The sequence below is a fragment of the Epargyreus clarus genome, unplaced genomic scaffold, assembly GCF_041222505.1.
Source record: "Epargyreus clarus isolate Ecla_fem2 unplaced genomic scaffold, WU_Ecla_fem_2.2 ptg000001l, whole genome shotgun sequence".
Lineage (NCBI taxonomy): Eukaryota > Metazoa > Arthropoda > Insecta > Lepidoptera > Hesperiidae > Epargyreus > Epargyreus clarus.
In genome coordinates, this window is record NW_027332209.1 from 5821795 (window position 1) to 5836391 (window position 14597).

At 30.8% G+C, this 14597-nt stretch overlaps 1 protein-coding gene across 2 annotated transcripts; it reads right to left on the reverse strand.

The window, feature by feature from the left end:
- Window positions 1-1630: 1630 nt before the first annotated feature.
- Window positions 1631-13612, reverse strand: GlcAT-I (Glucuronyltransferase I). 2 transcript variants are annotated; one of them, XR_012102486.1, is made up of 6 exons: window positions 13182-13612; window positions 11176-11329; window positions 7440-7571; window positions 5334-5555; window positions 2036-4504; window positions 1631-1812 (listed from the first exon to the last, which is right to left on the reverse strand). XR_012102486.1 is itself a non-coding variant. In XM_073075121.1 (5 exons), exons 1-5 carry the CDS (start codon window positions 13367-13369, stop codon window positions 4340-4342), a joined length of 861 nt encoding a protein of 286 aa, XP_072931222.1. In that variant the 5' UTR covers window positions 13370-13612; the 3' UTR covers window positions 1998-4339. The 2 variants fall into 2 exon arrangements, 1 of the variants encoding a protein (XP_072931222.1); XM_073075121.1 differs by lacking the exon at window positions 1631-1812 and having other exon boundaries at window positions 1998-4504.
- Window positions 13613-14597: the final 985 nt, after the last annotated feature.

Below are 14597 nucleotides of genomic sequence, written 5' to 3' on the forward strand. Positions count from 1 at the left end.
AATGTTTAGAGACATTCAAACACGCGTAAGTACAAACAATATCTACTAATACTAGAATGAACAAGTTTAGACCGAGATTTGAGCAGTTAAAATTACATTTAATATTATGCATCATATAAACCTAAATTCCTACAGAAAATCTTTATTTACAACTCTCAATACAGTCATGTTATGTTAAAATAATATTTTGATATGTTCGTGGAGAGTAATTATCTTTGAAACAGTTCATAGTAAAAATGCTGAAACGTAAAATCATACATTAGTAAAGATACTTCGCCGCCATGAAATTGAATGAAGCCACAGACGGCTTATTTTAGTAAGTTCTTTATTTGAATTCTTGACAAATAAAAACATTTTTAGAGAAAATTTACGATTAAATAACTAATACCGCGTAATTTACGTAATAAATAAATAATTATTTCAAATATTTTAGGGACATTTTAGCACGGAGACGTGGCAAAACTTTTTTACGCAACTAAAGCTGGGTACATTTTCTTGTTAGGAGTGAGTAATCTTTACTAATCTATGACGTAAAATTATACTATTCTATTTTTTAAATTTTAATATGTATTTTAAATCATTGCATAGTGCAAAATCTATGGTGAAGTCATGGTGTGTTTATCCTGCAGTACCTTAAATATATTACTTAGTTTAACAACTACTATAAATGATTAAATACAATTCAGAGAGCATAAAATTAGAGTTGGCTGCCATACTTTAAGCTTTAAGTACAGCTTAGGCAGTGAGAATGGAATGGTCTTAAAAATAATCAAAACAAATTTGTTACACCGGCATCTTCCACTTTGAGTACAAAGGTATAATATACTTTTTTAATATATTCAATGACGTATGATCGCAACGTATTTTGTCATGACAATGTTACAGTCATGTAAAAATGAAACTATGTTTAGCTAGTGAAATTGCGATCAAAATTACATCTACGCATTTTTAAGCTCGATTTAGATTATTTCTAAAAAGCTAATCTTAAACGCGATCCTAGAATGTCATGACATAATAAATTAATACAAATAAACAAAATTGTAGTACATATATGGTATTTTTTTTATTTTCTATTTAATTGATGATTTTCCAAAATATGAAATAGCATTTTTCTAATCCGTATGTCTGTTTATGTTAATCATGAAAGCTACTGAACTAGTTCAAAGGATATTTTCAACTTCATACGTATTAGTCATCATGGGGAGTAACATAAGGTATGTTGTATCTCGTAAATAATCTAAAACATAATCAATACTAAATAATAATAACTAATAAATGTGCTAAGTCAATATATATTTACAGTTTTAAAGTGTAGATGACGATGTGTTAAATGACTTAACTAGAATGTTCCTGTAAATAAACTATTTAGTTTCAACTTATAATTTAGGACTAACATAAAATAAATAGGAATTGCGAAATCAAAAATATTTTTTTCACTTGTTTGTTTTAAGTGCAAAATGTTCAAAACAGACAAATGAAACTTATAAAAAAAGTCTTAAAATATAAACGATAATTTTCATAAATGATTAATAATTTTCTGAAATAATATAAATAAAGACGTAAAATAACTAACAAAATTGACTGAAAGCATTGAATGACTTAATAAAGATTTACAAATCAATTCCATAATCTACAAAAGATCAAAATTTTACAATGTTTCATTATGAAGAAATTGTCCAATGTCGATCTTTCGTAGGCAAAACATCGGATAGATTATTAATAACGGTAAATGAGCACAATGACTATAATTCAAATTAAAATACATAAATCGTCATTTCTCATTAGTAAATTTGGTTACAGTAAAACTGACACCTAAAAATGGCTAGTGTGAAAGATTTATAAAATCAATTTGATTTAATCTACAAAAGATCAAAAATTTACAATGTTTATTATGAAAAAAATATCCAATGTCGATCTTTGGTAGGCAAAACATCGGATAGATTATAACGGAAAATGAACACAATGTGCAAACAATATAATTTAAATTAAAATCGTCATTTTTCATTAGTAAATTTGTTTACAGTAAATCTGACACCTAAAAATGGCTAGTGTGAAAAGGTGCAATAATATTAATTGTTCTATTGTATAATTCTATACCACTAATACACACCAGAATAGAAAAAAAAACTAGAATACTTTGCAATGGCTAGCTTAGCTTAGTTTGATCTCAGAGTTCTAAAATAATTAACAGTTACTTCTTAATAAGACTAAAGTCAGTTCCAACGAAAAGTAATGGAGTACTGGTTAAGTTGTTGTGACTGGACTACTTATGATAAATCAAAAATAGCAGCTATTATTTTGAAATCGGTATGACGGTAGTACCACTGAACCGAATAAAATCGAATTTTACCTTAAATTTTAGCACAATAATCATGTATATGTAAATAACACTGGGAGGTATATTCATATTTCTAAAAATGCGCTCAAACACATATAAATTGTTCCTACTTTTTTTTAAATGTGCATATCCTTTTTTGCATTGCATACAGAATTTATTAATTCTCTGTCTACAATTTATTAAAGTCCTGACTGACCCATATGAGTACTACATTCCTACTACATGCGATTTAAAAGAGTAAAAAGTCCTGAACAATATTACATTATCGCAAAAGGTGGACGTTTTAATACATGAGAATGTCAAATATTTAATCGTCGTTCATCTTGTTACTAGTCACTATTTGATTTTAAAATTAGCTTAAATAAATAAATTCAGGGGAAAATTATAAATAAAAAAGGATACATAATAAAAAAATATTATGCTAATTTGTGACATAGAACCTGAATTAACTAAATTTTTGATTACTTAAGAATATTTTTGAGGAATAGCCTCTTCTACACTTATGAGCTGCGGGTATATATTTTGGTTATGAAGTGTATTTAAATATTACTAATTACTAGAAAAATCTACGGCTATATAACCTCAGTTTAACTCACTTACATTTAAATATTAATATTTCAGATTATACTGAACACTAACTTTGCGATAACCGCAAATTTAGTACGGATTACACACTAGTATCCGCTAAAGGCCGAATTTTTATAGCTTAGAATATGATTTAGATATTCAAATAATAAATTAATTTCATGAATATAATACAAAGTAGGTGTGTAGTTGCAGTATTCCTAAATATTAAGCTCTATTTGAAACATAAAAAGGCATCAAACATTTTTCTATGACATACATATATGTCCGCCATTTTGAATAACTACTTTCGGCGGAAAGTGATAACAAGTTATGTATCAATCGACAGAGCAATCAATTATAATACAAACAAGCAGAAATGAAATTAAATATCGTAAGTTGAGTTCTTTGACATACTTTTAACGAGAAAACAATTTCAAATCTTGATGTTTCTAAGGTTTTGTATTCAAATATGTCAGAAAGTAAGAAACTTACAACACATGGATTATTTTACTGTAATCAACGACTTTACCGACTGATACATCTTGTTGATTATAATAATGTACACCGTCATTGACACATGTATAGTTTGCGTAAAACTGCTAGTCCGCTCTGAGTATAGAAATGAGTCGCGTCACTATAGCAAATTGTATTACTAAACCTACTCGCAACAACTTCAAAGTGGACTAACAGTTTGGCGATAACTATATCCTCCCTAGCCGTAAAATTCCTTTTTTTTTTCAAAATGGCGGACTCTATCCATATATCACTAAAGTTCGACAGCTTTTAATGAGTGTGGCAAATGATAAATTATTAATATTTTCAATTATAACTTAATAATAAAAACTTATATGTGACAGAAATAATAAATGCTTCTATCAATACTATTTGTTCATTACCTTATCTGCAATATCGAAACAAATATCATCTTAATACCATCATAGATATTTAATACAAATTACAATTTTCTAATTTCGTTTACATATTAACTCATAATTATTTGTTCGTAAAATATTATAATAAATATGACTTTAAATAGCAAATACTTTGAATGTATACAATAGTATGCATAAATATGTTTATTACACGAGCTGCATTATTATAAATCATGGTAATTACCTACATTTCTCATATTGTCAAAATAAAGTTTGGCATAATCATTCCTTTCCATTGTATATCAAGTCTTTACGTACAAGTTTTATCACTTTATACTTTCGTTCACTCAATAGTTGACAAACATTGAGCGTACATTGCTTTAGAAACGAATCATTCATTTCTCATATTGTCAAACCAAAGTTTGATACAAATAGTCATGAATTGCGTTATTACAACGCCATGGAATGACATCCTTTTGCATATTATTACACAATAATATGTATTTATGCCTTATCACTTTAAAGACGCGAGAAATTAATATTGATTTCTCATATTGTCAGATCAAACCTCAATATGGTCGTCGGGTATGGGCGGATGCTTGAGCTTCTTAGGGTTGAGTATTGATGGTTTTTGAGTCCGTGTGTGCCATACATACACTTTGGTGCAATTCTCAGCTAGCGGCTCTAATTCGTCTCTGGTTGTGAAGTACTTGAGGATTTCGCTTTCCTGAAATTTATATTAAAATAATTATTAGTTCAAAGGTACATTTTTAGAACCTTATTATTATAAACCCTGAGAAATATTTGTTGACGATATAAGTACAGTATAATCTCGGTTTTCATTATAGACAGAATTGTATAAAATAAAGAGTTTTGGGGTCTATGGTTTAATCCTAATATTTTTATCAAAATTAGACATTCTATATCTTAAATGTTTCACGGAGTCCTATTTGGAAGCAGCTGGAGGAGACCAGTCTCTAACACGCATAAAAAATAGGCATCTATACTTCTCTAACGGTCATATGACCCTTAATCAGCGCGGGAATTATTATACAAGTGAAAGCACAACAGTGAATGTTTTATCGTATTATCACTGTGACCTTAGGCCGGAGAGTTTAAAACGGGGACAAATCATTATTACAGGAAGTGTCTAATGTTCGCGATAATTTGTGTCAAATACTTTAAATATAATATCTGGCAGATTAAGCGTTACTTGGAAATATAATATAATGAACAGTTGCAGTTTTAGTTTTTATCAAAATCGGCCTCGTAACTTTTTTTATAATATAGGAGTAGCAGACGAGCATGCAGTCCACCGAATGGTAAGTGGCTACTGCTGCACATGGACATCTGTAATCAACCCCAGATAGAATTAGATATACCTGAGATCATACCTGAGATCGGCCACAGATGCGCTGCTACCCCCGAGGACTACGTTGAAACGCCTCGGAAAAATATAACTTTTTCAGCATCTTTTGCTATTTCTTATAGTTTCGCACTTACCCCTGAAGGCCATTTGAAAAATTGTCCCTGTATATTTTAAAAACTCAACTAACCTGAAACCCAGACTGCACCTTCCTAGAGAACTTAGCTTCAGGATGGTCGATGAATAACGTGGCGTTGATGGCGAAACCAGCCATGTCTATGGGGAAGGGTCTGAAGGGCTTCCAGACGGCGTTGTAGCCTGACACCTTCCCGTCCGTCACTAGCGGCATCTCCACTCGCATACCACCCACGATACCCACTGGCCATACACCTACTTTCTGGATCTTCCTCATCTGAAAAACAATAATAAGCATATTAATAGTAAGAGTTGATATCTCGAATTCAATCAATTTTCAAATATGGCCTAGTTGATACATATCTGAAAAACAATATTAAATATATTATCAAGAGTTAATATCTAGAATTCAATTAATTTAAAAAAAATGCAAATATGGCTTAGTTAATGCTTAATAAATGAAATAACCCTTGAATGTGCACTTGTGTTTTATTGTTATTTTAGTAAAAAAAGGCTTTAAAAGTACTGTGTAGGAAGCATTGCGAGATTTGTGTTTTATTTAACTTGTATGAGTGAATAAAAAGTTAAACGCCTATCCTTGCATTAATTTCTGTAATACTAGGCATACAAATTGCCAATAAATATTTTATAATACAGTTTTAATGCCAGAAAAATATCTTAAGCGTATACATTCCAAATTATTTCTGAATAATTATGTGTTAGAAAATCAAATAAAATAATTCTGATCATTTAGTCAAAACTTGATATTGGATGAATGGATTGGACTTTGATTCCTACTTTTCAAACCTACTCATTTATAACAACACACTATGAAGGATGGACCAGAATTGTAGCGTGTCCTTATCTTGCACGACAATAATAAGTCAGTGCTTACTAATTACTAAATTTATAAAAACAAAACCAAACATCGGTGACGATAACAGTTTAAATAATCAAGAATGTCTTGTTTACAGTATACAGTAATACAAACAACCTGCAGTAATTGTTTTATTTGTTGATAAATAAACAAATAGCAACCGCATAACTATTTAACTGCTCATAAATGGACGTAGTTATACAAAATAGATCCAAACACAGAAACTAACTTTTGAGAAAATAGGTCTTTTAGTACAATTGGTATATTAAAAATGATATATTGGTATATTATTGCACCATGCAGCTTGAATATTTTTTGCATATAAGAAAGTTGATGTGGAGTGTTTGTGATAGTAACTAAAAAAAACGGTTTTTGTGGGTTGGATCCGTTTTGCATAAATATGTCCAAATGTGATGTGAATATTTTTGTGATAACTTACCTTTTACTCTGAAAATGAGAATTTTAATTTAATACTTTTGATTAAAATTGTGCTAAATTAGGAAAACTATCTGAATATCTTTTTAAACAGTTAAATATAATTTGTCCTGGAAGGATTTTTAATAGCTTATGTGATTAGTTTAGTTCTTATATTCAATTAGATAGCTTTTTTACAAATAGCATGTATCAAATATTTTTCAAAAACGAAAGCAAGAAAGTATTATTTAAATCGTTCTATTATTATTACTTTTGGTATATAAATAAAGATAATTAAAGATAAAGACAAATAAAGATAATTATTTTATGGGAACAAATTTGTTTTAAACAGGGTTTATTTATAATTATAATTAATTTATACATAAATCAAATAAAATACATTAATATCTGAAGATAAGGTTTTTTCAATAGTGATTGTATATAGTTTATGATAACTTATTGTGAACAGCGTTAGATTGAGTGTTACCCTAGAATATTTAAAATGTAGTCCTACTGTATTACAACAACAATATAGTAAACATTGTAGATCAGATACTCCTATCCTATTGGGTTTTTCTTATAAGATTAAAGTAGCAAATTGTTATGCAGTCCATCTGATGGCAAGTGTTCATTGGTGTCAACAGATATGTGTAAACAACTACATATAGAATAAGGCTTCTACCTGAAGTTGATTACAGATGAGTCATCACTACTGAGAACTAAGATGGTTGATTCATATGTAAGTAATCCTGCATCCAAATTATTCCACCGAAACGCAAAAACTGATTTATGCTACAAGTAAATATAGTGTGGATAACTAAAACTGCAAAGGATCCTACCAAATTTTTAGTTAATAAGTAAGGAACATACCTCTTCAAAAACTTTCAGCGAATATGTATTATCATCGTCCATGAAGTAGACAACACCTCTCCTGTCTGCGATCTTGAGTAAGTGTTCACGAAGCCAATTCAGTGCCACATTCCGTTGCTCCACTCCAGAGGCCTGAAAACATCAATATTTTATTTGTAACAGCTGTTTGTCATGATTTATAGATTAGGTTTAATATCACACAAAAGATCCCAAAAATGTACGAAACAAATTGTTTCTTTTCTCATAATAAAAATTAGTTTGAAAAGAATAATTAATTATTCAGTATAGTGATGTAACTTAATTCCCATGTTAAAACGGTAGAGGTGACTTATGCTATTCAACGGGCTAAATAGTAAATCGATATTACCTATTTCCTCTGATTACCCTAATTATTTTTAGTACCTAGACATAAGTTCAATAGTCTAACAATAAAACAATTATAGTTATACAAAGACAGATTAACATATGCATAAACAATATACAGAAACATGTTATTCAAATAGTTTGCTTATACAGTAATAGTCAACATTATGTCGTATATATATATATATATATATAAAATAGTAACAATAAATATAGGTACATAAATGCAAATAAAAGAAATATAATATTGTTATGTAAAAACAAACCAAAGGAATTAGTAATTTATATCAATTGAATATAAAAACGGACCACAAAACATATATTTATTATTTTAGTTTATATTGTTATAGTTGCAAAGATTGCAGAAGGTAACGGAAAGAAGGAAAGCTCAAAATATTTCAAAATTGTTGAACATACACAATACCAACTAGTGTTGAATGTAGCTGTTCTAAAAATACATATATTGATATCCATCACCTGAAACAGCACAAATTTAATATCCCATATATGCATAGTAGTAGTAATAGTAAATCAGTGGTAGCCTAGTGGTTAAGAAACTTGGCCTGTCGATCAAGGAGTCCAAGGTTCAAATCCAAGGCACGCACCTCTGATTTAAAAGTTATATGCGTATTAGAAATTAATTATAAGTGATAAACTTGCTTAAACGGTGAAGGAAAACATCGTGAGGAAACCCGAATACCTGAGAGATTTATATAAAAAAAATCTCGATTGTATGTGAAGGCTACCAATACGCCCTTGGCCAGCACGGTGGTCTATGGCCTAATCCTTCTCATTCTGAGGGGAGATCCGTGCCCAGCAGTATGATGATGATATATGCATAGTAACAACATAACACTAAAACATAATTATGTTACATATGGTAACAACTTTCTTTGTTATCATAGTTACAATATAATTCAATTAAGAGAATCGTTTCAACTTAGGGCTTATTGTAATATATTTAACTAGATGACCCGGTGAACTTCGTACCACCTAATTATGAGTGACTATCTGTACCTCGTGGTTTCACTCGTGTAATTTATGTATTATGTCCATAAACTACTGGTAAATATTAGGAAATGGCCACAGGAGAACAGGAAAATAAAAAATACAATTAAATAAAATTCACTCTACCTCCCTGCACTCTGTTATTTTTTTACCGACTTCAAAAAGGAGGTAGTTATCAATTCGGCCGGTATCTTTTTTTTATGTATGTACACGAATTACTCCGCCGTTAGTGAACCGATTTTAATAATTATTTTTTTATTGTGTTATTTTTTATTGTAGGTTCTAATGAAATTACAAAGTCAGTTCATCATTGACTATTTAAGGGTCTGATAATGTGGCTCGGAGACAAAATATGTAACTCCTCAACCGATGGGGATATTTGAGTTGTGTTTGAAGATATTTGGTGTAAGTTCTAACGAAATTGCAAAGTCAGTTCATCATTGACTATTTAAGGGTCTGATAATGTGGCTCGGAGACAAAATATGTAACTCCTCAACCGATGGGAATAATTGAGTCGTGTTTGAAGATATTTGGTGTAGGAGGTTCTAATGAAATTTCAAATCATTGACTATTTAGTTAGGTTAGGTTGGAACACATAAGACAATATAAAACTAAGCGGGCAGGGCGCGGCAGCGCCCTGCGAGCGGGCGGTTCCAATCAATGTAAATTCAGACCGTACCTTAATTCATGATCACGTTTATACAATTTTATATTGTATTAATATAAATGTTATTATGTCATCACTAAAAAGGGTAAAAAAAAATTTAACAAAAATACAACCGACTTCTATGTCACTACATAGTAAAAAATTATTCAAATAAATGTTGGTTTAGTACATATTTCTGAAGTCGGCGCTCAATATATTTCGTTCGAATTATTTTTTACTTTGTAGTGACATAGAAGTCGGTTGTATTTTTTGTTATTTTTTTTACAAACACGCGAAAAGAAGTACCTATAACTTCAATAACGGTTTTTTTTAAAGAAAGTTTATTTACTTATAGTACTCTAATCGGGTTGTTGAATAGCTAAAAATGCTGAAACAGGTGTGTAAATAGAAAGGCGATTTATAACAGTCTTAAGGGTTGATCTAAAAAAACAAACAGTGACTCAGATGCTTCATTATGTCTTATGATAATTTTCTTAGTGCTCCAAATTAACGGATATTAAATTAAAGTTCCATACCCGATTAAACGACCCTAAAGGTTGATTTTCCAAAAACGGTGAAAAATGTGTTCTATTATTTTGAATCAAAAAGCTAAATTCCAATTTTCATAGACTTTGCTTCAAAATCTGCCGATTTCTAAACGAAGTGTCTTCTAAAGCCAAATGCAAATTTTTACAGTTTTTGCTTCCAAATTAACGGATTTTAATATAAAATTCCAACCCCTACTTAACCAACTTAAGGGTTGATTTTGCAAATATCGTAAAATAGATATTTAATTACTTTCTATCGAAATCCTATCAAATACCAATTTTCATATAGATTTGCATCAAAACTGGGGGACTTTAATACAAACTTTCAACTCTTATTTATTCACGGAAACGCGGTCGAACAGGATAAAAAGTATCCTATGTCCGTCTCCTGGTTCTAAGCTACCTCTCCACCAATTTTCAGTCAAATTGGTTCAGCCGTTGTTGAGTTATAAAATGCTTCACGAAAACGCGGTCGAACGGGATAAAAAGTATCCTATGTCCGTTTTCTGGATCTAATCTACCTCTTTACCAATTTTCAGCTAAATCGGTTCAACCGTTCTTGAGTTATAAAATGACTTCAAGGAAACGCGGTCGAACGGGATAAAAAGTATCCTATGTCCGTCTCCTGGTTCTAAGCTACCTCTCCACCAATTTTCAGCCAAATCGGTTCAGCCGTTCTTGAGTTATAAGTGGAGTAACTAACACGACTTTCTTTTATATGGTTAGTTTATTGTAGCCATTATCTTTCAGTTTTATCTTACTTCCTGGAAGTACTAAAATAAATCAATAATTGTAAGTTCATTTCACAATGACAAAATATATTTTGGTCTTCAAAATGTGTAAAATACAATTTCAATTTGAAAACACGTATCTTATACCGATATAATAATAATTGCGATAAAACTAACTTATTACAAGTGCATACCATAATGTAACAAGATTACACGAGGAAAAAAAAACAACTTTTTGTCGATTTTCATTTACAAAGCATGTGCATTTAGATTATTTTAATTTGAATTTCAGTGAAGCAAAAACAAACAATACAACTATAAACGCTAGAATAACATTTGCAGTACACATTGTGCTCTTAAAGGGAAACAGATGTCACGATTCTTTGAAGAAATGAAATCCAAATGGATTCAACAAAAAAAATTTTTTATATTATACTTACAGTTGAATGTTTTGACTTATGTGTTTTCACATTGAGATGAGTATATTTGAGAGTAGATTCCTTAAGCAAATTTGCAACCAATTTGGTTTTTGTGTCCGAATCTTCGATGATGATCCAGTGAAAATTCTTCACGAGCATCAGGGTTTGTGACAACCTAGAAAAGGCATAAAAATACTGTAAAGTTTTTAAAAACAGTGACAATTCATTAAATTAATTCTTTCAATTCTGTTATCCCAATTCGAAAGCTTAGATTTTTAGATGTGATATTTTTATGCAGTTGTGGGATAAAAATACTCATAAATGAGGAGTTATGATTTTTTATAATACAGGAGTAACATAACATAACAGTAAGTTACTACTACACCTAATTGACATCCATATTCTTGCCAGGTCAGTAGGAGTTCTGCCTGAGGTTGGCCACTGGGTTGCAACGCCTGAGGATTAACCTCAAGTTACTACCTTCAAACTACCTTTACTACCTTCAAACCTAAACACAGTAGTTTTACTCTATTTATTAAACAGAAATAAATCTGTTGCGAGCGTCCAGAGTTGACCCACAAATAGTTCTAAACTTCTACAACAAATGACAGTTAGATAGATGTGTGATAAAAGTGACATAAATAATTAAGAATTTCAGTATTAGAGTAAAATATTTAAATAACCAACTTTCTCTCACACTCTTACATCAAATATAAATCACATGGATTTATATTTTTGGTAACACATGGATTTGCCCTCACACATGTTTATTTGTTTTATCATTATCAGAGTTTTTATAATATTAGTATGGTATTAAAAGTCAATTTCACATGAATGATACATCAAATTAATTACAAAAACTTGATAATTTTTTACCTTTCATGTTAAGCAATACCAAGGAATCTTATGAAAGTATACAAGTTAGTTTATGTACAGAATAATATCGCTATCATGAATTTAGATGCATAAAACATTCATGCATGTTCATGAATTTTTATTAGGAATGATTTAACATGTAAAATGTAGTTTAGTATTATAATCTGTATATACTATATGTCTGCCAACATCAATAATTCATTATCATTAAATTAGTATCCTTCAGAGCGAGGTGAGTTTCCTCTTAGAAAGAGACCTGTTTACATCAGCATAAAACCCTTGTTCATTGTACAAATCATATCATCATTGGAAAGTCTAAAAGTCTAACATGCAAAGTGGCCCCTTTACATGTTAGACTTTTAGCCTTTCCAACGACAATATATTTTCAAATTGGATTGCCAAAACACAGTCTAAACTAGACACCGTGTAATATGATAACTGTATAATAGCAAAAAACAAGATAGTATTATAGTAAGCAATAAATGTGACTACACATATCACTTACAAAGTGATACCTAAAAACTTTTTTAACACTATGATGATAACTATGTAATTCAGCACAAAAGGCTGTAAAGGACATTTAAGCACACAAAAGCAATTTAAACCTTATCACATTACATATAAAAAATATATAATTTTCAACCAAATGTTCTTTACACTCTTTGAACCCGTGTTTTTCAGATAAATGACATAATTTATTACTCTTGGTAATTGTAAGTTAGACCAAAGTTAATATTAAATACTGCTACTACAATTTGTAATTACAGTCTTCTATAGATAGCTTGTAATTTTGCATTTAATTGAACATTAGCTTACTTTGAGTACTTACATTGTACACTTTACAGTACACAGTTTATAGTATTTTATGTTTACTGACTGGCTATTGTTTTTGTAAAAAAATATTAGTTTATTTAAAATTTATACTTATTGTATTGTTACTCAGAGCAAAATCGTTGGTTATATTTTATTATCCATTGACATTGATATAATATTACGACGCTAATAGATTCTACGCGTACATTTGAAAGCAACTGGGCAAGATATGTTTAACCAATTAATCGCATCGCCTAGGAGCCATTGCCAAATAATAAATCAATGTTAATTGCTACATAACCAAGGGCAGATGTAACACGACAGAATTAATTACTTACCTTGTGAGATCAGCCTTTTGCGCCAACCGCGCGTAAGTCGGCGTTATTCCATAAATTGTTGGATGATAAGTAATAACCTCAGGCGTGAACTGGCATTGAAAAGCGGGTTTGCTGTTAAACAAAAATAATACGACGAAAAACAACATCCCGAGCGCTAAGTATTGCTTCTTGATGTTAACAAAAGGCATTTTATTGTCGAGTTTTTGTGGTATGATCGCTGCTCGGCGTACACACGTCCGCACAACAAAGTGGGCTACGCGATATAGTTTAATCTGTAGGTTTAATACATCGAGTCGAAAATGCTTTACTTCAATTAAGCTTTAATTTATCCATCGCGACACCGGTAACGCACTTTTGATTTGTCAACAAAATATCGCCTACAATGAAATTGATTTGTTAAAACTTGATTGATTGACTGACTGAACTAGTAGAATGACAGAAGAAAAGACTGGCGGAATAACCGATTGAGTGAATATTTTGGAAGTGGAACGTGAGTGGAACTAAAACGAATGAGTAATTTGAACTATTGACGTGAATCTTGTCACTGGCTCGGTGTAGTTAAGTTCTTTTAGTGTTGCCAACTTCGTTTTCTATTTCTGTTGTAACCACAAAATACTATAATATTTATCATATACTGAGTATAGTCCGCGCCAAACTGCTAGTCGGCTCCGAATATAGAAACGAGTCGTGTCGAATAACAAATTGTGGATATTAGCGGTACGAAGACAACGCGGGGCCTCCCGGCACCCGTCCGCTGCCCGCTCACGGGTACATAGCTGCGTTAAGTTAATGTCCCCTTACTGTTGCTATGGAATATATGTTTTTAGTTGTGCGCAACAACTTCAGAAATCAGAGTGGATGAGCGGTTTGGCACGGACTATACTTAATATAACTGTAAGTTTAATTAAAATCACAATGATTCATCAATAAATTAAAAGAATCAGTAAAAAATGAAATACAAAATCCAATGTCGTGAATTCATGTACTTGGGTTCTTCTGCTGTAATTTATACATAAAACATTGATAATATAGTATAGATATCTCACCGCCTTGTAATTGAAGGAAGCCATTAAATGGCTTAAACGGCTGACAATTCTGTCACCCATTTAATGGCTGTCATGGTGTAATTTACGCGGCACAATGCCGACACGCGCAGTTAAGACACAAAACCGAAGAAAAAGTGCGGAGAAATATTGTGTCATTCGTAAATGATCTGAAAACTACATTTATTTAATATTTTTCAAACACGAAAATAGATGATAGTGACAATTTCAATTGTCAAAACTAGTTACATTTTCTTGTAAGGAGTGAGTAATCTTTACTAATCTATGACTTAAGCAATTACATGTTGTTTTTAATATATCTTTATTATACTGTTCTTATATCGCCTGTAACCCAGCAAGTTACAAGGCTTCC

What these genes read in the sequence shown, in the direction of transcription:
- GlcAT-I (XM_073075121.1), bottom strand. Translation starts at nt 13,369, where the DNA reads ATGCCTTTTGTTAACATCAAGAAGCAATACTTAGCGCTCGGGATGTTG. An exon ending in CAAAAGGCTGATCTCACAAG is followed by an intron (nt 11,330 to 13,181) that starts GTAAGTAATTAA and finishes TGCCTTTTCTAG; the next exon opens with GTTGTCACAAACCCTGATGC. An exon ending in CGCTGAAAGTTTTTGAAGAG is followed by an intron (nt 5,556 to 7,439) that starts GTATGTTCCTTA and finishes ATTGTTTTTCAG; the next exon opens with ATGAGGAAGATCCAGAAAGT.